This window comes from Microtus pennsylvanicus, chromosome 7, assembly GCF_037038515.1.
Source record: "Microtus pennsylvanicus isolate mMicPen1 chromosome 7, mMicPen1.hap1, whole genome shotgun sequence".
NCBI classification, from domain to species: Eukaryota; Metazoa; Chordata; class Mammalia; order Rodentia; family Cricetidae; genus Microtus; species Microtus pennsylvanicus.
The window spans coordinates 19,363,872-19,391,810 of NC_134585.1; the positions used below are offsets into that span (position 1 = coordinate 19,363,872).

The 27,939-nt window shown below is 37.6% G+C and overlaps 1 protein-coding gene across 4 annotated transcripts in view; it reads right to left on the bottom strand.

Annotated features, from left to right (window-relative positions):
- Window positions 1-418: 418 nt before the first annotated feature.
- Ctnna3 (catenin alpha 3) overlaps window positions 419-27,939 on the bottom strand; it is a 1,278,003-nt gene continuing 1,250,482 nt past the window's right edge. For 2 of the 4 annotated variants that reach the window (XM_075980084.1, XM_075980083.1), the window contains exon 18: window positions 419-2,139. In XM_075980084.1, the coding sequence (XP_075836199.1) occupies window positions 1,852-2,139 (288 nt within the window). In that variant the 3' untranslated portion in view covers window positions 419-1,851. The remainder of the gene's footprint in view (window positions 2,140-27,939) is intronic. The other 2 variants (XM_075980082.1, XM_075980081.1) reach the window with 1 other exon arrangement.

Consider the following 27,939-nt stretch of genomic DNA (forward strand, 5'->3'; position numbering starts at 1 on the left):
TGGACTATTTTTAAGAAATTTATTGTTCCCCAAATTATAGATCTATATCGTTCCCAAGAGAAGTCTATGCTAAAATTTAATCTCTAGTGAGTACAGAATACTATCGTAGCATTTCAATAACAGAGGGCCTCTATTTGTCTCAGTTATGCCAACATTGCCTAGAAGACCGAATGCCCTTCTTCTCTGCATCTCATTGTGAGAACACACTTTGCCCAGAATAATTATTATTATGGGAAAGTTCTTAACCCATGGTGAGGGAAGAAATGAATGAACTTCCTCTAGCTCCTACAAACTTTTATAAAGATCCCAGGCAACCACCCTAGAACTTTTGAAGAATGAAATAAGTTAAAATATTAAAAGAGTTAATATTCACCTCAATAACAGAATTATCTGCTGACCTTTTCTTTTCTTTTTTGTTCAAGATAATAAACAATGAATTCCCAACATTTATAAATCCTTTTGCTTCATATACAAGTGGCCTTCTTAACATCAACTTACGTTACATATAGAAATATTAATTGATAAATTGAAAGTGTCAAAATGACTTTTCAAGAGCAGTGTTGTAAAAGTGGAGAGCTTTAATTATAGGAGATCTGATCGAGTAAAATGGAATAAATGGAGAAAGCATCCTTTGAGTGTGGCATGGTGAAACTGAAGTGTCTCTCCTCCAACACAGCTTAGACACAGCGGCGTGTGAAGACAGAGAAGGAAATAAAAGGGAGGAAGAAGTGATGGAAAGACAAAGGGCTATCAAAATTATGCACCACACTCTCAGACTACTCCAGAGTCCATCATAAACTCAGCTACAGATAATCACACTCAATGGACATACAAAATAACCCCAGTAACATTTATATTAAAATCACTGCAAACTCATTGTGATTAACTCAGCTTCATTGTTGGGTGGTAGATTTCACTCAGTGCCAAAAGGCTTTGCAAACTGGTCTTTCATTTTAATTACAATTGCAAATTGATTCAAAGAGATTTTTAGAATCATGCAAAATTCCGTTCGCGTCCTCCATCATCGACTTACTCTATGCTCTAACTCAGTGACTCATTTCTCTAAGAGAAGGGCTGGATGTGTCCTTGCCCAGCATGTGAAATGCTGCTTGGATCCTAGTACCAAAGAAAAAAAATCAATAAACAAATATTCATTTCTGCAGTGGATGATAACTCTACATATGTGTGCCTGGCCAGACACAACATGAAGAGTACCGACCTTCTGAACGCCATAGAGATAAAAGGTGGAAACAGCATCCAAAGTCTCTCAGCCTTGGAGTGTCACCAAAGTACTTCTTTAATAACATGGCTGACTTTCAAATTCTAGTAAGAAGCTTGACCATACACATTTGGTTATTGTCACCTGAACAACTAATAATGGGCAGGGATATCTAGAAATTGAAATTTCTTTCTAATGGGCAAAACCGACACGTCTCTGGCAGGTTAGGTACCAGGTTAGATCAGCTGAAGAAAGTATGGACACTAATTGGAAAAGAGTTGATAAAATTCTCTTGGGTTTAATGAAAAGCAAGTGAAAAGCTTGTGACAAGTGGCTTCCCTCACAAGGATAAAGAGTGCATGAAACCCAAACATTTTGTAATGTTCATAAGCTATTCCCTGTGGAGGGCAAGGCTAAGATGACACATGTGAATTCTATTCCCTAGTACTACCTGGAAGTTAACTGGACTGTGCTGGCTATAGAGAGATGATAATGGCAGGAACCCAAACACACACTGTGAACAATGGCCTAACCCCAAAGTTTTATGTTATTTATGGGTGTAACTATGTGAAAGCAAAGAGCAGTGTGGTTGGCCTGGGGTGTGGCAATGGCCACTTGTGTGGACTAGGGCTTCAGTAGACATCTCTCCCTCGAAATTCACTCATGACTTGAACGGGGTGGATCTTTTTCTTGGCGGAGCCTCTTCTGACAGCTGCACACGTTTCTTCTGGCTTCTCTCTTTTAATCAAGGGCTTTTTAGCCGGAGCCTTCATTCTCCACATGACAACTGGGTGCCGGGGCCCTGCCGCACTCTGGATGCGGATGATCTTGGTGGAAGCAATGTACGACATCTTCACTGTTTGCACTACAGCGTTCATTAAATTTTTTGCTGCCTGGATCAGGGAGGTGACACTGTCCAACTGTAGGAAAGAATAAAGAGAAAAGCTACTATTTAAACATGCAGTTAGGGTGTAGACACTGAGGATGTAGAAGCTGAGATTGGCATTTTACTTTGACCCAAGAAATGAATGAGCTAGTTCTTATTTTACATTTCCATATGTAATCATCTTCATCATTCCATCCTATTATTTGCAAATATTTATCTGAAGCATAAACAAATTCATATTTTATTTTTAATGTGGTGTCATAGAAGGGTAAATTTCTTTCTCTTTATTTGCAAGAAAGCCACACACACACTCTCACACACACAGTACAGACATAAACATATATTACTTTTTCCCTTGAGTATTTTTAAATAATCACACTTAAATGGGTCTCTGTCTTAACATAGAACTGTTATTCTACTATAGAAAGAGCTAATATAGAAAGAATGCAGAGTTGTAATAAAATTGAGTTTAAAGTCCAGATTTCCTTCTTGGCAACCTGGAGAAATGGTTTAATTATTTTCATCAAATCAGTTAATTCAGAAAAAAATATATATTAAATATATGTAAATTTATATATTAAATATAAATTAAACCGGTATGTTAGCTGCCATAAAGTTTGTTAAAATTAATTAGCAATATAAACTAAATATAAACCAGTATGTTAGCTGCCATAAAGTTTGTTAAAATTAAGTAGCAATACCTTTGCAACATATAAAGACTGGAAAATTGCTAACACAGATGTGTGCACGAAATTGCTAAAAAACACCTTGTCTCAGATGATTTTATTTATTAAATGTCTGGGATGCTATTCATGTAAACAGTCTCTGGAAAAAACATGGAGTGACATTCCTAGAATTTTTCAGAATCCCTGAGAGATCAGCCAAGTTGATTCATTTTTACACAGCCACTGTGTTTTCAATTATTTTCGTTTGGCAGATTGTCATCTGCAGCCAACTCACATGGGGAGATGTGCCTCCACTGCCACCCCTGTGATAGGAGCTGTCAGGGCTGAGGCTCAAAGGCTGACTCTGTAGCTACTGAAACCCATTAACAGCTGCTGGCCTGAGTGTTCTACCTCTGCTGCTCTAAGAGCTTCATCTCACACACAGAATAAGCAAGTGAGGCAGAGTGGGGAGCTGTGGTTATGTGCCTAAGGCTGTGGTCTAGCTGGCTGATTCCCCGCAAGAAAATTTAATTAGCTCCATAATTTGCCAAGTCTGAGATCCTTGAAAAGATAAAACCAAATCCATATGATTTTAAGCCAGCAATATTTGTCAGCTACAGAAGCATATTTATTTTTCCACATATTAGCTTACGTAGTATATATTTTACTTAAAATCAGGGCAATGAAACCTGTGTACGGGGCAAAAATGACAAATGATGTACAAACACTAGCCAAGGTTTTAAGTACTCACAAGTGTTTCAGAGGAGGCACGTGTGTGTGTGTGTGTGTGTTTACTGTTGTTTGTATACATGTAAGCTCATGCATGCACGTGTAGACACTGGTAGTCATCATCTTCCTCTACCATTCCCGACCTTACATTCTGAGACTGGGCTTACCACTGAACTCACTGCCTGGCTAATGCGACCAGCCCATGAGCACCTCTGATCTTGGAGGACATTGGGCAGCTTCTGCATCTGCATACAATCTTATAAAACTATCACATTTTAAACAGAATAGTAGGAGTGATTGTTCAACTACCAGTATATTGCAAAATCAAGTCTTCCCTTTTATAATTGTTTTCATTAAAAGCCTAGTGACAGGAATAAGTTACTTTTTTTGGACTTGTTGGACAATGAGATATTTAAGATCGCCCCCTCTACCCCTGAATATCACAAGCTTTTGATAATGCATTTGGTTACCTTCTGGAACTTGATGATAAGACCCATTTGCTGGAATAGAGAACTGGAAAAATCAAGCTGGTATTAACCTGGAAGCTTTGTCCCAACTGGCTAGCTTTCATAGTGCTGGGAAGTGCTATGAACACTACCAGAAGTTAAAAAATGCAACCGATAATCTCACTCAGCCAGGAACCTGGTGAGCTATGAGAATGATTGGCCTTGGAAGATATGTGCATTGGTGCAATAGTATCACAAATGTTGTGAAATCTGACCATGAAGACTTAAGGCTCTGTCCACATGAAACCTATACCTGGCATCACTATCAAGCAAATAAACCATGGCTAGACAGGTCAGAGACTATGGATAAGAAACTGCGGCTATTATTTAGCTAAATAGACATAGTATTAAATTGGCTATTGATGACTTATAACTATACCCATAGAGTAAGACATCTCTCAGCCCTCATTGGAGATGTTTCCATTTGCAGTTGACAATGATGAACACTAAGAGTCACAATTCACCAGGTGCAGAGAATAACAGAGTGCAGAAGGATCAGTTTGAAAGAGAGCAAATGTGTTGTATCCCCTTCCCCAAAGACAAACGAAGGTATGTAATTAACTTAAAAGTCAGAGAAAGTAGATGACCACGAGGAAATAGTGTCTTCGGAACACAGCAGGGAACTTTACATATGAGTTCACGGCCATTGTGAAAGCACACAGAACACCTACGTAAGTCCACTTCAGGAGGATATGCTGCATGGAGAGGCTGGTTGTTCACACAGCTCCTCCTCTAAGGGGCTACTGGCAAGCATTAGCTACAAAGAGAGGAAGTCAATTTTTGCTAAGAGTGTAGCCTCTGAGAAGTTAATTGTGCTTTTATGCACAGACCACACATTCACAAATATGTGGGAAGAATTAATTGGCCTCAATGGGAGAAACAAACAAACAGGACATAAAATTCATCAGAAAAGAAGGTGGTTCTGGGAAGAGTTGGAGGAGGGAGAAAGAATATGGTCAAAACCTGGTAAAATAAAATTACCAAAGAACTAATAGCAAAATAGTTCCCTGGTGTTAAAACATGGTAAACATGGTAAAATATGAACAGTACTTTCCAAACCCAGAGAAGACAAAAATATTTTCCAATGAGTGAAATATTATTTTAGGATACTGAATAATGACATCCCTCAAACATAAAAGCATTGGCTTTGTGCTTTGGTTTCCACACCGTCAAAGATTCCATAAAAGAAGATCCTAGGGACCACCTGTCACTCAAGCATTCATCATTGGCTTTGACCTGCCCACCCCCAAAACTTGCATCCTCTTGCCTTTCTTTTGACGTTGTCCCCCGACCATGAATAGATTACATGGGCCTTCTATCCTTTGATTTCTCCATATAAGTGATATCTCTATAGAGGCAGAGGAGTGAGGAAGTTCAAGTTCAACCCAGGCCTCACAGTATGATGACTGGTTTGTCTTCCTTCTCCACTTCATCGGTGAGCCCCTACCTGTGCTATTATGATCTCTCAGCCTGGTCTCTGAAAAATCCTTTAGCTTTAAAACTCTTAAATGGTTATAAGAAAGCCTTCTGTTCCACATGACGCAGAGAAACCACGGGACAAATTGTGCCCCCTGGAGAGCAGGAAGACTAGTTTTGCAGACAGCAGATTAGGACAATTGTTCAGAGAATGCTTTTATTTTATGAGGAAAACTTCCAGACCTTGTTGAAGACTTTTCAGGTCAATGGAGTATGTGTTCTGAGATGTGTCCCTCTGAGCTATTAGCCCTATCATAAGCAATGGGCAAAGAAAGTCTAAATAATGGTAGAAAATTTCATTAAGTGTCCAATAGTAGGAAATTACATTGAGTACCCAAGCATTGTGTATGACCTACTCATAGAGAAAAAAAAATATGTGCAACTGGATGCCTGCAAAATATTATTAAAAAATCTTTTTTTTCCGATCTAATATCATGAAAAATCTTTTAAGAGAAGGATTTAATAGATCTCCCTATATAAAGACAAAGGTAAATTCGAGTGAGGTGATACAGGGCTTTGGCATTCAGAGACAACTTATTGAACAAAATGTCCTTCAAATCACCTGTGCGGAAGATTATTGACTCATTCCAAATGTGTAGGAGAGCAAATCAACACGACTTTAAAATTCAGGTCTCTGGGATCTCTATTATATAGTACTTGCATTAACTGGAAATTCTGCTGGCAAATATAACCTGAGATGTTTGTGGCAGAAAGGCTCTTCTTGCTGACATATACTAGCGCTTGGCACTCCCCTCTGAGTTGGATGGAGAACCGAGCAAAGCATCAATTATGACTCTTAAATATCTTCCCTAGTCTCACACCTCACTGTAATATGTAAACATTGTATATGCAAGCACACACACACACACACACACACACACACACACACACACACACACACAGAGAGAGAGAGAGAGAGAGAGAGAGAGAGAGAGAGAGAGAGAGAGAGAGATATTCCTGTTCATCATGCCAAAAAGGGGAAGAGAATTTGACTGTTTATTCCAAGAGGACTCTACTCTGACATAAGCCACTTACCACAGTCAAAAGGAAGACATTTCTGTTTTGTGGGAATTGTGTTTTTACTCCATAAACTGATGTGGTTTCCAAAGTAACTGAACACAATAGTCCTTTGGTGTTACCAGAATGTTCTCAGTAGTCAAACAGTGTCTAAGTATGACAGAAATTGAAAGTCTTTCTTTTTAAGTATTGAGGTGAATAGTAAGGGATCATCTTTAATAAAATCTTATCCCAAAATAATGCCCATCTAAAATTCTTCATAAGTATCATCATCCTCTTATTATTATATATCTTCCATGTTTTGTGGTATGTTCTATAAGGTTTCAGTTACCACAATACAAATTTGACTGGTTCTGAGATGCTTTTAGATTAAAAATTTGACTCTACTAGACAATATATCAAGAACATTTTACAAAAGAAGCTTCATCATGACAAAAATATCTTTTTCCTCTTAATTGCCAAGTTTTGTCTCTGTAACAAGTATATAAAGGGTACCTGTTTGCTACAAAAACCAATGAGCTGTGGCCTGAATAAGAATGGCTTCCATAGGCTTCTGTATTTTAATTTTTGGGCCAAGGTTTGTGGAACTATATTTTGGGAAGGATTATGAGGTACAGCCTTGTTGCTAGGGGTTTTTGAGGTTTCAAAAGTCCACATATCCCAGTGTCTCTCTTTCTGACTCTAACTCGTGGATCAGATGAAAGATCTCAGCTCCTGCTCTAACATCATGCCTGCCTATCTATTGTTATGCTCCCTACCATGATGGTCAGGATTCACACTCTGAAATTGCAAGCAAGCCTACAGTTAAATGCTGTCTTTTATAAGTTGCCTTGGTCATGGTGTTTCTTTACAGCCATATAAAAGTGATTAAGATATATTGGTAACTCGAGGCATAATTCCTTGACAATTTACCATATTCATTTGGAATATCTGGTAGAAAAGTCTTATTGAAATCCATTGTAATTACTGAGAAACAAGAGGGATATTTGGAAAGACCTACTGGACAGATCTGTTTTATTCTATACACTTCTCACCTTTATTTGTCAAAATACCACAATGCCCTATATTCATAAAACACACCTACTTCTATACTTTAGGTGTGAGATACTCATCAAGCATTCCATTTAAAAGAAAACTCTGAGCATAAATGAACCATAAACCCATTAATGCACCTCTGTCACTTGGGGGAAGCATGGTTTCCCATTGTTTGTGTGAAGTGTTATGTTAATTATTTCTGCTGAGATTGAGACTTAGAGAAAAGTCTAAGCTTGTCTTTCTTATACTCATCTAGAAAAACTCATCCAATGTAGCCTAAGGCATGTCTGTAAGTCTTAATGTTTGCCTGAACTCAGACAGCGCTGACTGGCATGAGTGAAAGCAATATTTGAAAGGCACACATGTGGGCTTTGGTTCCAGGCATAATAACAGTTTATAGTAATTGATAATATTATGGTGTGTCAACAGCAGTTGACACATGGCCACCCTATGAGACAATACCACCATTATTTTCATTATTAGCTGAGGAAACAATAGAAATGGGAGGTCGAGAGGCCATAGTTATTAACTTCTAGAGATGAAATTTGAATGAAGACATTCTGGTTGCATTTGGTGTTTTTGTTCATACTGTAACTCTGCCTTTCTATATTATCTATCTCAGTTACAATAGGAGTGCTTGTCAGATATCGAATAGTTAGAGAAATTCTAAAGTCTGTAACATAATATCTAAAATTTTAAAAGCAACTACATGATAGTCCTGCCTTTAAGGAAGTAGATGTTATTATCTTAATGTGTGTTAGTACAACAAACAGGAAGAGCATGTCACCTGCTAAGGCATTTTCTTTGATCAGAGGATGGTTTGAAAATATCTATTCTTTAATAATTCCCAAATAAGCATGTTTGGATATTGACTTCATTTTTATTTGAATCACACATTCATTGTACAAACTCTAGCTTTATATCAGCATTTATTTCAAGCACTTACATCATGGTCTATACCCAGTACTCCATCTATTCCCTTCCACCCCACCAAGCCTTTCCTGCTGTCGGGTTTTTGTCCTGCCTGATCCCTGCAGTCATTAGGTCCCAAAGAATTCACACAGAAGTCTATATTAACTATAAACTGATTGGCCCATTAACTCAGGCTCAGATAATGTATATTTGTCCATTATTCTTGTCTATGCTTGCCACATGGTTCGGTATCTTTTTTCAGGGAGGCAGTTACATCTTGCTTCTTCTGTAGCTGGCTCACAACTGCTAAAATGGGCTTCCTCCTTTCCAGAATTTCCCTGTTCTCATTGACCCCCTCTCTATGTCCTGTCTGGTTGTCCCATCTATACTTCCTGCCTAACTGCTGGCCAATCAGCATTGATTTAAAATATAATTGGCAGAATACAATTGTCCCACACCATGTTACCCATTTCTAGTCCATAAAGTCATGCTTACAGGGCTTAAAGCATTTGAATGCATCTAGTTTAATATTTCTACATTTAAAAACACGTTCTTGATCATAGCCTACAGACAACAAAAGAATTATATTTAAACATTTAAAATCCCGGCATCAACAAATGAATAAGGCATATATACACACACCAAAAAAGTATAAACAAATTAAATTATAGCTTCCAGGACAAGGAAGCGTTTAAGATTCATTTTATAATTCAAATGTGTCAATATAAATATAATCCTGATTAACCAAGTATTTTTTTCCTGATCCTCAAAGAGAAATTAAATTAATTTGTTTGCCTAGGTTTTAAAACCTCGGGGAGGACAGAGGGCTCTGACTTTGCAAGCCTTTTTGGCTCTAACTTTAAGTGCTCAGTTAAAACATTTGGATGAGGCATCCGCACAGATATTTTAAAGGACATGCACTTGTGTTGGCTGGCAGATGCATAAAACAGCTACCTCTGAAAAAATTGGCAGTTTCCTTTTTTTGTGTTTCTAACTTCAAGGCACCATTGGTATCTCTAGACTGATCTCTAAACATGGTTACCATACACTGCGAAATGCCTTAATTTTTTTCAGCAAAAATTTATGAGCAAATTCAGTGTTTTCTGATCCACCATAATCCTCTCTTGAGCATCTAAGTTATCCCAACCCTTGCTCAACACATTCTATTGTCTCCAAAGAGATTTTTTTGAAGAATGACCTTCATGGAAAGCATTCTGCCTTTTTTTCAGATGTATTTAAAGTGCTAATCAGTCTAGGTAGCTTAATAGGTAACTTCTGTAAGGCTTTGTTAAAGCTAGTTAAAATGGAGTTACGTCTCCAGATTTAAGCTGTCAGGGTCATTATTAAGATGAGAACAAAGTCTATTATTGGAGCATTAAAAGTTATTCCAATGGACTTCTGTTATTCCCACAGCAAATATGTCGTTGGCCAACTCCATAGAGCATTTTCTATATGGGTAGCCATATAGTAAAGGTGGAATCCAATGCACAGAATTACTGTGTACTGAACATGCCTCAGTTTTAAAACTAATATGAAATTTTTTTAGTTGTAATCTTGACCTGCCAGAAATATTTTTTGAAATTAATTTCTCTTCTGAGGCAAAAACTCTAGGCCCAAAAAATTTTCTATCATTTGAAAATGAAATAAGAATAAATATAATGCCAGTCCTGGTAGCTTCCCAGAATGCATTCTGGTTTTATTTGTGACAGGTAATTATAAAATAAATGTATATATTAGAAGTGATTATCAATCTCTCAGCAATGCTGATTGAAAGGCAAACACTGGTTGGAGAGACGCCTCTGTGACTAAGAACACATACTGCTCTTGCAGAGGATCAAAGTTTGGTTCTTAAAACCCACACCAGGCAGTTGAGAAGGGCCTATTACATCAGGTCTAGGGAATACAATACCCTTCTATGAATTCTGTGGGTAACTGCCCCTCCTCCACATACATAAAAATAAATATTCAAAAAAGACATATGTTTAGCTAAGACTAAGCATATTCTTCCAAATAATCATAGCTCCTGAGATATGATTTGAGAATATTCATATGTTTTTTCCCAGAAGGACTAGTGGGAATGGGCGGGGTGTGGTTGTTTCATCCTTTGTTCTTCTCTGCTCTAGCGTCAGTCAGGACATGGAGGTCTGCCTTCTCCACAGATACGTCTGTGAGGGTATGACGTTTTCACAATGCTGAGGATCCATGGGCTAAGTAATAAAAAGCAGTAGGCTGCTTCCTTGATTCTGTCTTCAAACTGTTCATGAGCACAACCAGCAGGGAATTGGCTCAGTGATACTAGAGGCTCAAGATGGCTTCCGCTGTAAAGCAAGGAAGGATTTCCAATCTACAGGTATTATACACTCTGAGTATTTTGAAGCCCTTTTAATTATTATTGATTACTCTGCCATGCAACTATACTATTAAAATATCCAGCACATATATTGCTTTTTAGCCTTTCCTTTTCATTCTTTGAAAATGCATATATCCAATATATTTTGATTATATCTAATTCTTATTCTGCATCACCCATGTAGACCTGCATCACATCTCTCTTTATGTATGTATGTATGTATGTATGTATGTATGTATGTATGTATCCATTTGTTAAACCACTGGATCCAACTATGCTGCATATATGCACATGGGCATAAGGTCATTTACTACTGGGGAAGAGAGAATCACTTTTCTTTAAGAGCACACCTACCTGGTAGTTCTCCTTATCCCATTGGATAGTTGGTAATTTTTAGCTCACACATCCCTTCTACAGACATTTCAAAAAATAAAACTTTCTGTTTCACCAGCATTGGTCCGTGGGTGACTGTTTTTAAGTAACCTTTGGATAATCCTCTGGTGGATAAACATGTAAGTTGATAGCCAGCATGAGAGAGAGAGCACGCGCACATGTGTACTACAGATGGAACCCAGGATGCTTACATGTATCAAACATGGGCTCAACCGCTTAGTTACATGGAGCCCAGACCCTCTGTAGTCAATTTGACCTATCCACATGAAAATCTTTCAAATTTCCTCTGTCATCAAACCTAGAGTATGTTAATTCTCACTTGTTATGAACTGACTTACTTAAAACAAATGTAAAATGAAGAATGAAACATTTGGAGTAGAAACAGAAATAGAAAGAGCAAAGCTGACGCCTCCTGCATCTCTGCCTTTCATGCCATTCATTTCTAGAAAAATGAAAGTTTCCTCTGTCAGCACATATTACCACCATGTGTCCTCTAGATTCTTTTTCTTTTCCTCCTTCTGGAGGCCTTCATACAATTAACAGTTCTCTCCATGACACATCTTTATTCTTTTCTTTTGGCTTTTGTCAGCATACTTTAAATGTTGATAGGACTTCCCAAAAATTCAATGTGACTTTTGACATGTTTCCTTTACCCCAACTCTCTTTCATCATTTCCCAAGGAATTTGATTTGTACTTTTAATTAGCATTCCCAAATATTATATTCAATATATATTCATACCTAATTTATTGCATATATCATATGGTGTATTGCATTTTGCATATATAAATATAAAATATATATACACACATGTATTTTAAGGAATTTAATACCTAATCATTCATGTACTGTTTCACCCAATCAGATTCCATTTGTTCGGTTAATGCTCATTTATAAAGTATTTATTTTAAAAGTTATTTTAAAGTATGAATATCTGGGAGAATATATACATGATATATACTTGGTAGTATGAGTGTGTGTGAACACTAGGTGGTGGTCATTGACAAAGAGAGCAGAAACTGAACTAAAGTCCCTCTCTGTAAGAGCATCAAGTGCTCCTTACCACTAAGTCATCTCTTGCTTCTAATTAGTACACATTTCTACAGAATATTGGATGAGATAATAAGGTTTACTCATTCTGGTCATTCAAGTGCTGATGAACTATTAGACTACTTAGACTTACTATGAATGACTAAATGAATATTCTAGTCTATACATTTGGCAAATAAATATACAAAATTTTCTTGGTGTGTACCAGAAGGCAATTGAAGTTGTGAGAATGCATAGGTTTAGGTTTATTAGGTGCTTCCTAGTATCTCCAAGGTGCTCCTCTAAATTTATGTTCCAACCAATAACATCTGAGAGGTCTAGCCAGTATACATAGGATCTATTCTTTTCTTTCTTCCTGGCAGAAATTGAAAATATTATAAATATAAATTTGCAAGAAACTAGAAAAGTTCCGATTAAAATAATTTGCCCTTTCAAATTCCTCTATGTAAATATGAGCTTTACAGCTACTCTGGGTTTTCAGCCACCTGTGGTGAATTGAAGGAGCTGTGGAGAGAAAACTCACTTACAGTGCTAAGTTCTCTTTCCCTGTTGGCTCCTGATGCTGAGAATGTCTTAGGCATGTAGTGAACATCCTCGTATCTCTCTCAATGAAGTGTCTGCTCAGTACCTATGGACTCATTTTATTCTTTATTGCTCCTTATGTCTTCTGGACACATGTTCCATTAAAGACATAGAAGCTGCAAATGTTTTATCATCTGTGATTTTCCTTTGCATGTTCATAACTTTGTTTTTCAAAATGCACAATTATTTTTAACTCATTACTGGTATACACACACATACATACATACATACATACATACACACATACACACATGCACACCACACACATATATGTACATATGCCATACATATATAAACACACACATATAAACACACACATATATACATACACACATACACACATGCACACCACACACATATATGTACATATGCCATACATATATAGACACACACATATAAACACATACATATATACACCACACACATATATAAACACAGAGAGACACTCACTTGCACAAAAATACATATGCACACATACACAGAGACACACACCTACATACACAGAGACATATACATGCACAAGATACACACATGCACACATACACACAAGCACACATACACACAAAAATACACAAACACATACAGTGGGGATGGCAGGAATAGTCTTCTTTGTCTCTTAAGTCTTTATATATTTAAATGGTCCTTAAAATATGTCAGACATTCTTATGATTCTCTAGAACAATGCTAGCATCTAATTAAAAATTATAATGGCTACAGAAATAAAGACACAAATAAATTATTTTAATCCTTTTCATCAAACATGTATATGTGATTTATACAGATTTACACAGAATGCTTCTTCATAATTTTAAGTCAAATGCCATTTTGTCAAAATTTTTATATACATGAAATTTCACTAAATGCTTAAACCTTACATTTTGATTTAACCTTTCCATAGTCTTCTAAGACTTAACCATAGTTTAATGCAACCCCATAAATTATAACATTGACTACTATGACAGAAATTTAAGAGTAAACTCAATAATACCTACAAAGTAGAAACTATATTGAATGTATGAACATAGTAAAATTGCAACAACAAAATTTATGACGAAGGTGCCAGTTTTCTGGGTTCTTTCTTAAGGGTTTAGTGTCCCACACCTTCCATAGTCTCAAGTGCTGCTAGGCTTCGGGACTGTGCATACGCCATTCCAGCCTGCAAAGGTTATGCCTATGCACTCCATCAGTGGTTCAAACCTAGGATGAGCAGCACTGCCGTTAACTCATGCCATAATTGCTTCATTTCACCTATTGGAGCAATAGGGCAACAGGTAAAGAGACAGGACGGTTCTTCGGAAATGAGTTCAAGGGATGCCTTGAGCAATAGCGCTGTTATCTGAGATGTGAGGGACGGAAGAGCTTGGGTAAAATGCAATGTACCTTTAGGAAACAATTCAAGTGTCCTTCAGATCAGCCCTTCTATTTATTTCACACCAATGCTTTGAATCTGAGAAAATATCAGGCAGGAGCTGGGGAATTGCCCACGCTGGGGAAATACTAAAACGTTCTGCTGCTGAATTTCACTTCTTTTCAAGCCAGACATCTCTTTCAGCTTGCCTAGAGTGTCTTAGAAAACAAAAGAATCTTCCAGAGCTTTTCCGTGGATAAGTACAGCTGTCTCCTCATAGAAGGAAAGGGGTTCACACACATTTCAGAGCAGCTGCCTCTTGCCCTCCCAGCTGCTTGGGAAATGAGAAACTTTTCTGGCAGCTGGCCTCAACCCCAAAGCCGTGGGTGTCTGAACTAATCCCCAGGCACCAGACTGTAGTAGGCTGCAGATACAGGAAACCGTGTATGACTTTTAATCATCCTGATCTTTGGCTCATGTAAATTCAAAGAAAGCTCATAGGGTAGGTTAGGTGACTGAGATCAGGCAGGTGTCTAGGTGTTGCTGTATAGCAAAGAAGGAAACACACACAACTTGGAGGTTAGGAATAGGGTCAGGTAGACTAGATAAATCCAAGCAAGCCTTTCCCTCTCAGCAGACGGACTTTGCTTTGCTGTGTTTGGGTTTTAATGTGTAAAGCAGAAACATGTCAACAATGACTCTGTAGGATTGTCTTAAGACTGTATGATGAACACTCATTCCATAAGACTGTCTTAAGATAGTGTGATGTGCAGAAGGACAATGGTCTGCATATACACTCTTCTCCCTGATCATCAAGTCATTAGAAATAGTAGCCTTCTTTTAACATGAGTAATCATAAAACTTGAAATAAAGAGGGAAGATGAAATTCCAAGAATAACTCCAAGTTTTCAAGCCCGTGTGCAAAGGCCATATGCTTCAAGGTTTATATAAAACTTATATACCATGCTGATAGAACTTAGTGAGGTAGGTAGCATTTCTGAATTTATCAAATACCATACCCGACAAATGTACCACAGGAGATTCTAGAGAGTGGGACAACATAGTCAAGGCAGGAAGAAGTGGACTCAAATCTGTGAGATGCCACAGCCTGATCTCCCCAGTATCTGGGACAAATGATTTCTCCTAACTAAGAAATGTCCTGGAAAATGGTGAAAATACCTTCTCTCCCTTGCCTCGTGACTCTTTAGCCTTTTGTGAACTCTCCTGATCCACTGTTATTATTCCCCCTCTAAATATGCAGCATTGAGAGAGTGCCACATTGTAGTTTGGGAGTCTTGTGCATTTAGAAAGATCCCTGCTTCCTGAATTCTGGTTGGCGACTGCAGCTCATTTCTCTGATTGACAGACACTCTCTAACATGGCTTCTCCTTGGATTCTTGTGCTTAGGCTAAGTGCCCATCCATGCTTCAAGAGAGAAGAATGACTTTGGTGATTGAAAACTGTTTTTGTGGGTAACACCCATTAAAAGACATGTGTGAGTTTGAGGCCAGCATTGTCTACAAGAGCTAGTTCCAGGACAGGCAAAGCTACAGAGAAACCCTGTCTCAAAGTACCAAAAAAATAATAATAATAAAAGACATGTTTTCATGGATTTCATGGATGTGTGTCTCACTGGAAATCCTAGGAGTTTTACTTTCTCTTTTAAATTTATTATTTGATCATTTGACTCAAGAACCCTAGGTTGGGGGAATGTACTAAGGTGTAGACAACAATACAGCAGGGTCACAAAGAGGGAGGAGAGGAGAGGAGAGCTGCCTTCTTGGGCAAAGCTTTTAACCCAGAGGTCCAGACATGCGGGTACATTTCAATAACGCATGCCATGTGTCACAGGGGCCATAATTTGATGGTAATAATAGTTCACATACTGAAATTGTAAAGTGATTTGCTGTTTCTACATAAATTAGTCTGTCTAAAAGGTTGCTCATCTAATTGCATCCCTTCATTCAATTGTATTCTGATATACTAGCTTCAGTGGAACAACAAAGAAAGACAAAGCCAGCTTTAGATCTAGCTTCTCAGGAGTCAAACTAGAAACCCACTTTAATAATACAGAGACCAGCAAAATAGACCTGTTCAAAAAGAGTTACTTTCTGTGGGTGACTGGGTATCTTAACAGGGAAACAAAAATGAAAATGAAAAATCCTGAAATTATCTTGTTTAGGAACAACAGACAGAAAGTGAACATCATTAATTGTTCCTATAACATCAGTAGACAAGCATACCATTTTCTAAGATTCAAAATTCCTTTTTTTTCAGTTACTTAATACCATAAGCCCTGTTCTTCATTTTATAGCCACTTCACTAATTCAAGTCATTATCTCTTTAACACGAAGTACTGAAACAACCTCCCATTGATCTCCTCAGTTAGATTCCCATTCTTTAATTCAAACAAAAGTTATATTTCTTTTTTTTAATATTTATTTATTTATTATGTATACAATATTCTGTCTGTATGCCTGAAGGCCAGAAGAGGGCACTAGACCTCTTTACAGATGGTTGTGAGCCACCATGTGGTTGCTGGGAATTGAACTCAGGACCTTTGGAAGAGCAGGCAATGCTCTTAACCACTGAGCCATCTCTCCAGCCCCAAAAGTTATATTTCTTAAGCACAGTTCTGGTGATTTTCTGTTTTATAAACATCCATATAAGAAATATAGCTCAAAGTCTGTGGTGTTGACTATGCTGTTTTTTTCAATTGAACGTGGTATCTTATTTTGCTCCAATCTAACTGACTCTTGGTTCCTTTCTCATCACAGTCAACAACAATCATGCTCTTCTGTCTTTGGGATGTTTTTATCGCTTTCCCAAAAGTTACTTTCCTTCAACTCATACTTATTCCTTCAGACTCGTCAAGATTGTGGCAGTGGTCCCCTAGCGAGATGTCGATGATTTCCCAAGCTCTATTTCCCCTTCTCAGGAAGAGCTCATCATGAACTCTCTGTCCCCTTTGGACACACACACTGTCATTAGAGCCTTCCCACTGTGGATTGCTGCTCCCGAAGTCCTGATATTCATTGGGAAAATAGATATAAAACTAGATAATAAATAACCCAAACAATTTTTATTTGACTGCTTGCTCATGTTTAAGTGGAGATTATACCTTTGAAAAGATCCTAGAGAAATCCCTCTCATTTTCTTTGATTCTTTGGGTCTGATAATCCACAACACTTTGCAGTCACAGTTATCATGTTAGAGACAGCAAAATAAGGAGCAGAAGGTGAATATTAATTTAATCAAAGTAGGTTTAGATTTACTGTCTAATATCAAAGAGAAATACATTAAATGACTCCTTTGATGCTGCCTGTCTGAAATCAAGAACATTTGAAAGGACAAAAGCTGCTGATTTAAATCCTTCATCAAAGATTTTTAAACATTTTAAAAGAGATCAATGATTATTAGCAATCTCAGTAAAATGGAATTGAGATGACATAGTTATTCTTAAGGGAATTTTACAGAGATGAATAGGCCTCTGGATTGAGTTTCTGGTATTTATTGTATTTTTGTTCCATTAAAAGCAGATCTGAATGCTGTATTTGTTCTTACTTTGATACTTATATCTGATTAATCAGTGTAGATGGCTCAAAACACCAAAAATAGAACTGCCATATGACCCAGCTCTACAAATCCCACACGTATTCTCAAAGAATTCTACATTTTGCTACAGAGATATCTATACTTATCCCTGCTCTGTTCACAACAGCCAGGAAACTTAATCAGGCTAGGTATTCATCCACTGATAAATAGGTAATGGAAACAGGATACATATTCAGCTGAAAGCAAAATTAAATTATAATTTAATAACAGGAAACTGTGTAGGATTACAGAGCTTAAGTTAAGGTCAGAAATGTCAATGTGTACAGCTCTTTCATACATGTATCTAAGCTCTAACTGTTACATGTGTGTACCAATATGTTAATGTGAAAAAAGTCCTTAGACCTGGAAAGGGGTCTTGAGACATGGTTTTTAAAAAACGACTTTATGTGATGCAAATGGGAATGACAACTAAACATTTGAGGTAGTAGAGAGGAAGGGGTTAGAGTCAGGTAAACAATACAGTAAGGAAAAGATGAAGACTTGAGGTGGAAGAATAATAGGAGAGGGAGAGAAGTAGGGATTAATCAACTAAAACCAAATATGCATGAAATCCCACAGGGAAATTTCACTTTGAGTTAATTAAAAAACAAAAACAAAAACAAAATAATGTTCCATAACCATCTTAAACTAAAATGGTTTAATTTACCCTAGTAACACAAAATGTCAATATAAAATTACTTCTCTCTTTAGCAAAGTCCAAGTACTCAGTCTTGTGTCAAAGAGACAAAACAGGACGTATGTCAAGAATCCACTGACCACATCTCTAACCTTGACATGGCTTATTGGAAGTAAGAAGACAGACTGATGATTGGAGGCTGAAGGGAACTGGTAGAGCCTTGTCAGAAGGAAGCTTGATTTATAACCTTCTAACTGATGACTCTTCCAGGCTTGCATCAAATGGTTTTTCTGGCTCTCAGCCCTGAATTTATTTAACCTTGGTGGCTCTGCCAATTTATCTGCACCTATTAAGTCTGCCTCTCCCAAGAATGCGGACCCCATCTAGGCCAGACATGGGGAACCGTCAAGTATTTTTGGCAGGTTGCTCCTTGACTTCAAGCCCAGCTCCATATCCTGCCTTATGTGTAAATAAGTTAGGCGCTTAGTACTCCATGTTTGTGCTGACTTCTGAGGTGTAAGTGAAATCTCACATAGAATAATAGAAAGATATTTTCAACCAGAAGTCAAGGAATTAAATGTTCAGTGTTCACTTGGTTAGCAAATAGGTTTTGTAGTTATGCACGTTTTCTGAGCTTGAATTTCTATGTGCTATATATGTTTTTTGAGATATTTAAAAGATCACATTCAGTTATATAACATTAAGAGTCTTAATCATTATCTTTTCCTCTTGGTCCTCCTATAGACCCTTTAAAATCACAAGAGATGATATAAGATTCTAGGTTCTTATCTTTAAATTCTCATGTTTAATTTCCTTATCCAAATTACTTGCCTTTTCACACATATTACAAGATCTTCTGATTTAGTATATATCAGTATTTCCCATCTCTGTCATCCCTGTCAAATTAACTACATCCTAAATTAGTCCAATGTTGTGGAACTGCCAGAGTCCCTAATGTGAGCTGTTCAGGGGGAACTGTGGGCTTTCCATGAACTAGGAAGCAGCCTACACATATGCTTCTTAAGCTTTCAGAAAACTTGTAACTTCCATAATAGCAATCCAGAGAACCCCACCCTGGGACTACCACTCTAGACTACTCTAAATTGTGACTAGCAGTACAGAGCACTTTAAACTATGACTAATGGTCCAGGACACTCCATATTGTGGTTAATCGTCAAAAATACTCCATATTGTGCCTACTAGTCAGAGCACTCTGCGCTGTGAATACTGGCCCAGAGCACTCCATATTGCCTCTACTATTCTGAGCATTCTATGCCGGGACTACTGGTCAAAGTACTCTATAATTTGATTGCTGGTCCAGGGCACTCTACACGGTAAATACTAGTCCATTATAGTCTGTACTGTGAATTCTGGTTCAGAACACTCTATAGTGTGGCTACTAGTCACAAACCACTCTATACAGTTATGCTGATCCACAACACTCTAGACTGTGACTACTGACGCAGAACACGGTATACTTGTCCTCAAACACTATACTGTGACTACTGGGAGAACCAAGTTCTTTTTAGCAGGATTATTTATAACAAAGCAAGGTCTTACTTCTTCTATAAACGGAAAGGAGCCTGAATTCAAACTTTTACATTTTGATGAATAAAAGGGGTGACTTAAAATAACCTAACAGGGAATTATATATTTTCCATTGAAAAGAATAAGAATGGAATTGAGCAATAGGATTTAAAAAAAAAAATTAAATCGCTATGCTTGATCTTAAATGGGCCAAATCATAATGAATAGAATACTGTGCTAAAATCAACCCTAACACAATTTTATTTTATTTATGCAGAAGTCAATATTTAACATGCAAAGAACATAGTGAAGACTTTCAGAAGGAAGAATTCTAAAAAAGAATATCACTGTGCTGCAATCTGAATGGACTCTACTGCCGAATGTGACCCTGCTACTAGAAGATGTAACTGCCAGGTATTGAGAGAGACTGCCACATATTATGTCATATATTCTGAGACTATCCAAAATTATTAACAATAAAAGTTTCCGTTCTCACACACTCCCAAACAATATGAAAACCCGGCAAGAAACATCACTCCATTGTGTTCTAGATTTGCACCCAAGTTCATAGTGATATTATTAGGGTTTGATTGTTCCACAGCCACTCAGATCACTGACAGGAAATGAGATGATTTTGGTACAATTGGGAGGGTAAATAAATATGTACTAAGAAGACACATAGCTATATTTAGCTCCTCAAAAAGATAAATGTTTTATAGTTTAGGAAAAATAATATTTGAGAGATACACAGAATTCTATTCCCTCAGGGAACTCTTTCTTTGTTTAAGGATTATAGTTTTTAAGCATACCAGTTCTACAAATGACAAAACACTGGCATTCCCAGATATCCACTAAGGTTTGGTGTTATAGTCTATTCATAAATAAGTTTGTAAAATTTGTGATCACACACACACACGATTTTCTTTATGGTACCCTACCTCCTCAATCTATTCAACTAATGTTTTCTGTCATATTCATATTATTTATAAAATACTTAGATTGTGGAGCTCCAGCATCTCACTAGAATAATTAGTATTTGCTAATATATTACAGTGCCAGAGACACTGCATCCTTTCTACATTTTATTTTGAGAATTAACCAAATCTCATAAGTATTTTACAACAAAACTTCCATGACGAGATGGCAAAAGAGAGTTAAGGGCCTTTTCTGGCCCCACAACTCTAATCAAACCTTAGAGTAACATTTGCATACTTTAACTGCATAGCAAACACAACTTATTATGTGGTAAAACTTTGGTAAAGTCTGCGTATGTTTTAAGAAATTTATTGATAGTCAGACTTCTCTGTTGTTGGTCTCATTACTCCCCCCTTCTCTTTAGATGAAGCAGAGAGATTTTGGTCACATATACTATAACCAGGGCATATCCTGAACACAGGGATGATGGGTCCACATTCTAAACCATAAAGCAGGCTCCCCAATCCAGGCAAAATCAGAACCTAAATCTACCTGCCTAGCAGCAGTGCCTATTTTCTATACACCATTACCTCCCTAACATCAGGTATGACAGTATATAGAATAAAAAATGTGTTCAATTTCCCTGGAACATTTAAGCTGACTCTTTCCAATGCAGGAAATAAAGCTCGAGGCTGCATCTTTCCTACCAGCTGTGCAATGGAAATGTCATTTGTTATCCAAAGATCTGTATTTCTGGTCTGTAAGAGATTGGCCATGATATTAGCAAGTATAAAGTCTAAGTTCAGTTATGCAACCTGAATGTTGTTCTGGCTGGTCATCTGTCTTCTTGGAGAGTCTGCTGAGTACTTCTCATCCACCTTACTTTATGCTGTGTACCTTTATTGAATTAGTCCTAGGGGGCTAGAGAGGTCGCTTAGCCAGTAAAAAGCTTGCTTTGCCAAATCCCACAAACCACATATTAAAAAGCTGGGTGTGGTGGTGTCTGGTTGAATTCCAATCCTAGTTCTGCAGAGGCAGAAGTAGGAGGATACCCGTGGTTCACTGACCAGCAATGCTACTTGGCAAGTTCTAGGCCAGTCATTGGGTCATATCTGAAGAAACAAACAAAAACCACTCTATCCAGGGAAGCAGGTAGGTCAAATGTAGATCTTTACCTTTTCCTCCAGTCTAATCCCCCAGTCCCACCCCCAGCTCTGTATCAGATCCCCTGCTGCAGCCTCTCCACACTCTCTGACCCCATTCCCAGGCACAAAACTGACCCTAGGGAGATACCCTGCTTTCCTCTCTGTTGTGGACTCTCTCAGGCTCTCCCTCTCCTAGTCTACCCACATCCTAAGTATCGGCTCCCAACATTACAAACACATTTTACCTGGAACCCCCAGTGGTGACACCTATTTGGATCCCAGAAGAATTTCCTACTAGGTAACACACAGTTACACACCTAAGAATCAGAAAGAGTGACAGAAACCAAGGAACAAAACACACATCAAACAAAGACCAGATGTCAGCAATGAGAATTAAAATCTTCCCAAACCCAGAATGTACTTCAGTGTAAAAGCACTACCAATAATATCTGGGACAATATGTCATCATTCTAACTTAGCAACCCTACCAGAACAAGCCCTGTGAATATTGTACCATCACTAAAGCACAAGACAAACCCTCTTAAATAGCTTTTATAAATATGATAGAGGACCTTAAAGAGGCAATGAATAAATCCATTAAAGAAATCTATTAAAACACTAACAGTGGAAGGAAATGAATAGAAATTTTCAAGATCTGAAAGTAGAAATAGAATCAATAATGAAAACCAAAGTTGAGGGAAATCTGGAATAAAATAATTAGGAACGGAAACAAGAACCACAGATGCAAGTCTCAAAAATAAAATACAAGAGATGAAAGAGAATCTCAGTCACTGATAACAGGATAGAATAAGTGGATACCTTGGTCAAAGAAATGTTAACACTAAAATTTACTGATACAAAACATCCCAGAAATCTGAGGTACCATGAGAAGACCAAAATCTAAGAATAATAGAAATAAATTGAGGAAAGAGAAGAATCCCAGCTCAAAAGTACAGAAATTATTCTCAACAAATCATATAAGAATATTTCTCTATCCTAAAGAAGAAGGTGCATACCATGGTACAAGAGACATACAAAACAATAAATAGACTAAACCAAAAAATTCCTTTCTTCAAATGAAAATTCAAACACTAAACAAACAAAAAAAGGAATATTAATCTTCAAAGGGAAAAGACCAAATAACATATAAAGGCAAACAATTGGAATAACAAACATCTGACTTCTCAATGGAGACTTGAAAAGCAGAAGGGGTAGGCAGATGTTCTAGAGACACTTAAGAGACCACAGATGACAGAACAGTCAATTACAGGAGATGGAGTAAACAATATATTCTATGAAAAATAAAACAACAACAAAAAAAACAAAGTTAGGAAGTATCTACATAAGTGGAGGAAAAAGAAAACTTCAGCCTACATAGGTCTACTCCACCCAAGAAAACACAATGAATAATAATCCCAGACCAACAAATCAAAAGAGTGAAAACACACACACAACACACACGCACACACCACCACCACCACCACTACAACAACAAAACAATAATCAACAATGATTCTCACTGATATCTCTAAACATCAATGGTCTCAATTCCCCAGTAAAAATAGACATATTAACAGAATATATGTGAAAACAGGATTGATTCTTCTGTTGCATTCATCCAACATACCCTAATATCAAGGTGATATATCACCTCAGGATAAAAAGATTGGAAAAGCAAATTGACCTAAGAAACAAGTTGGTGTTGGTGCAAGAGAATTGTTTGTATTCTGTCAAGTATGTTTTGAATAAACACTGATTGGCCCTGCAGGAAGTATAGGCGGGTCAAGCAGACAGGAAGTAGAGGCAGGGCTATGAGAACAGGAGAATGCTAGGAAGGAGGAAGCCCATTTCTCCCATTCCTGCCCAGACCACTGAGAGGCAAGATGTAATCTACCTGGCTGAGAAAGGTACTGAGCCATGTGGCTAGCATATATAAGGACAATGGGTTAAAATAAGCTACAAGAGCTAACAAATAGCCTGAGCTAATGGGCTAATCAGTTTTATAACTTATGGAGATCTCTGTGTGATTTTCTCTGGGACTAAATGACTGGGGGACCAGGCAGGACAGAAATCCCAACAATCTGGCCCTCATGTTACATGGCATAGCTATTTTAACCTGTGATAAAATAGACTTCACACCAAAACTAATCAGACGAGATAGGGAAGGACACTACATACACATCAAAGGAAAAAAAAATTCATGAAGAGGACGTTCATACTGGCAGTGATGGTGGGAGAATTCAATACACCACTTCTTTCAAAAGAAGGGCCATCCAAACAAAAACTAAATAGAAAAATCCTGGATCTAACTGCCATTATAAATCAAATGAAGCTAATAGACATTTACAGAATATTTCATCCAAGCACAAAACAACATATATTCTTCTCTGCACCTCATAGAACTTTTGGTCTCCAAAAGTGACCAAATACTCAGACACCAAAGGAGTCTGGACAGATGCAAGAAAACTGAAATAACACCCTGCATCCCATTTGAGTATCACATATTAAAGTAAGGTATCAATACAGAAACAAAACAAAAATCAAAGAAAGCTTACAAACTCATGGTAATGAAACAATTTACGACTGAGTGAAAAATGGGTCAAGAGAGAAAACAAAGACTTTCTAGAAATGAATGAAAATGAATACACAACATACCCAAACTTTTCAAACACAAAGAAGGCAATTCAAAGAGGCATGTTCATATAGGTACCTATATTAAAAAATAAATAAAGGGAAAGATCTCATACAAGTAATTTAATAGCACATTTGAAAGTTCTAAAACAAAGAAAAGAAATTTCATGAAAAAGGAATTGGTGACAAGAAATAACCAAACTCAGGGCTGAAATCAATAAAATAGAAAAATAATACAAACAATCAATAAAACAAAATGTTGGTTCTTTGAGCAAATAAAATAAGATTAAAGGCAGAGAGAAAATACAAAAAAATCAGCAAAATTAGAACTGAAAAGAGGGGCGTAGCAACAGACACTGATGAAAGCCAGAGAATCCTAAGGACTCATACTCTACAAAATTGGAAAATCTAAAAGAGATGGATAATGTTCTCATAATTTTCTCAATACATTCCACTCACCAAAGTTAAATTAAGATCAGATAAACAGTTTAAATAGACCTATAGCCATCAGTAAAATAGAAGCAGTCAGTAAAAATCTCTCAAATTTGGTTAGGGAACAATCATTAATTAATGGTGGGAACGCAAATGTGGACAACCATATGAAAATCAGTGTGGTGGTTCCTCAGGAAGGTGGGATCCAGCTCCCACAAGATACAACTATAACATTTTTGGACATATACCTACCATGGAGACACTTGCTCAACCGTGTTCATTGCTGCTCTATTCATAACAGTCTGAAATTAGAAGCAACCTAGATAGATGTCCCTCAACAAATGAATGGATAAAGAAATGTAAAAAAAAGAAAGATTGTCTCTGCATTTTTATTGATTTATTTTGTGACCATACCTGCTGGACATATTTATCTTCAGTGAATTTATGCTGAAATAAAAATAAAGTTCTTGATGTAACTAAAAAAAAAGAAATGTAGTACCATAATACAATGGGATATTACTCAACTATTAAATGAAATGAAACCATTGAATTTGCAGGTACAAGGATGAAATTAGGAAAAAAAAATCCTGCATGATATAATCCAGACCCAGAAAGGCAAATATGGCATACATTCATTTATATGTGGATATTTGCTGTTAAGAAAACGATAGTCAAGCTACAATCAGAGTAATGTATAGAGTAAAGAACTAGAGGGGGCTGACAGATTTCCCTAAGTAAGGGAAATAGAATAATATTGTATGGATAGGAGTGACTGGAAAAGGAGGATCAATTTTCACGAAGGTGAAAAAGAATATGTGGAGAGAAACAGCTAAAGTTTACATCCATTTGAGGGGTAGAACAGAAATCTAATACCACAGAAGATTGTGTGTGTGTGTGTGCTCGTGCACATGTGTGCATACATGTATGTGTGTATGCAGGCAATCTAACTGAAATCACCAACTAATGGGGGAGACATATATCCAACTGGATATCTTTTGTGATCACATGAGCTTCAAGTACTATGATTAGGTTATGTCTAATTGAGTTCTTGGTTAAAGGGCTCCCATGGGATTCCCCAAACAACCCAGTCCATTGTCAAGACTATAACTCTCCACAAACTGACAGCAAGACCCTATTACTAAAGACAACGCTTACACAATTCACTGAACATGGAGAAGTTAGGCTAGTGCCTACCCAGAGCCTTCACCTCTAAGTCATAGTGTCTTTGGTGCAGGAATATACCCTGCATTCTGCCACAAGAGAAATGTAAACGCCAACCCAGCCACAAACCCATTGATCTACAATGCTATCCTGCCTACAAGGTAGTCTAGTACAAGGGTGGCACAAAGCTTGTGGGAATAACTCTCCCATATCTGATTTGACTTAAGGTCTGGTCTATGAGATGGAACCCATATCTGACATTGTTTGAGTGGCTAGGAGCCTGAGACTAGATAGCCAGAGGGCAGAGGGTAAAACCATACTATTATTCTTTTAAAGTGTTAGCAATGAAAGGACTCTTAGTGGCATTTCGCTATACTCACAGATCAATGCCTTGCTCAGACATCATGAGAGAAGCCCCTCCTGCAGCAGTTGACAACAAATACAGAGATACACCACAGTCAGGCATTATTGCAGCCAGTGGGAGACCTAGGAACACTCAGCCAGACATGGAATGTTTCCATCAAATCCCTCCCCTCAGGGCTCATGGAACCCCATGGAAGAGAAGGCAGAAAGAGTGTACGAGTCAGGGGAGGGGGAGTGGAAGACACCAGGAGAACAAGGCCTCTAAATCAACGGAACGAATGCACCTCTGAACTCATAGAGACTGCGGCAGTTTGTAGAGGACTTGCACAGCTCTGGACCAGGTTTTGTTTATATAATTATAGTGTTTTTTATAGTATTCCTGATTGTCCGATGAATGGGTATCTGGTTCTTGTGCCTTCTTTTGGGCCCTTCTCTTTTGGTTTTGTTGTCTGGTCCAATTCCAATGTGTTAGTTTTTGTTTTACCTCATTATCGTGTATTATAATATTACATTTTATTTCCTTAGAAGCCTGCTTGATTTCTAATGAGAAACATAAAGGCTTCGGATCCAGATGGAGGTGGAGAGGAAATGGGAGGTGAGGAGGGAGGGGAAACCATAATCAGTATATATTATGTGAGGGGGAAAAAGCTATTATCAATAGAAACAACAAAAGATTCACATTAAAAAGACAAGCAAGATACAGACAGACATCTGTGTAGGGACAGTTGAGGTCTTGTGACACACATATACTCACATGCACATACGCATATAGAGGCACACACCACACATCCATACACACGCACATATAGGCATACACACACTTATGTACACATATTCACAGAGAGACATACACAATTATGTGCACACAGCAACACACATAAGCACAGGTAGGCACATACACACATGTGTGTGTACACACAGATTCACTCTATTCTTTGTTCCTTAATATGACTGTAATTGGGCATACCAAGTAGCAACCATCCTGTTGGAACCTGAATCAACCGGTCATGGGCTTTTAGAAAAAAGTATCTACAGTTAAAGCAATGGGGAGGGAGGAAAAGGGTGTGAGCGGCATTTTGATAAAGCACGGCCCTTCCTTATGTTTCACTTTCTAGACCTCATATTCCATTTTTAACAGTGAATGCTCACTTGTAAATTCCTCTTCAGCACCTGCTTCATTTAGTTTGTTTGGGAGATGTTATAGAAAGTGTGTGTGTATATACGACGTAGATGGGCATTTTTCATCAAGTTTTAATTTTAAAATTGTGTATATGCATGTGTCTTGTGTGGGTGTACATGTGTGAGTGCAGCTGCCCACAGAGGTGAGAGAGCATCGGCTTCCACGAAGCCACAGGGACAGGTAATTG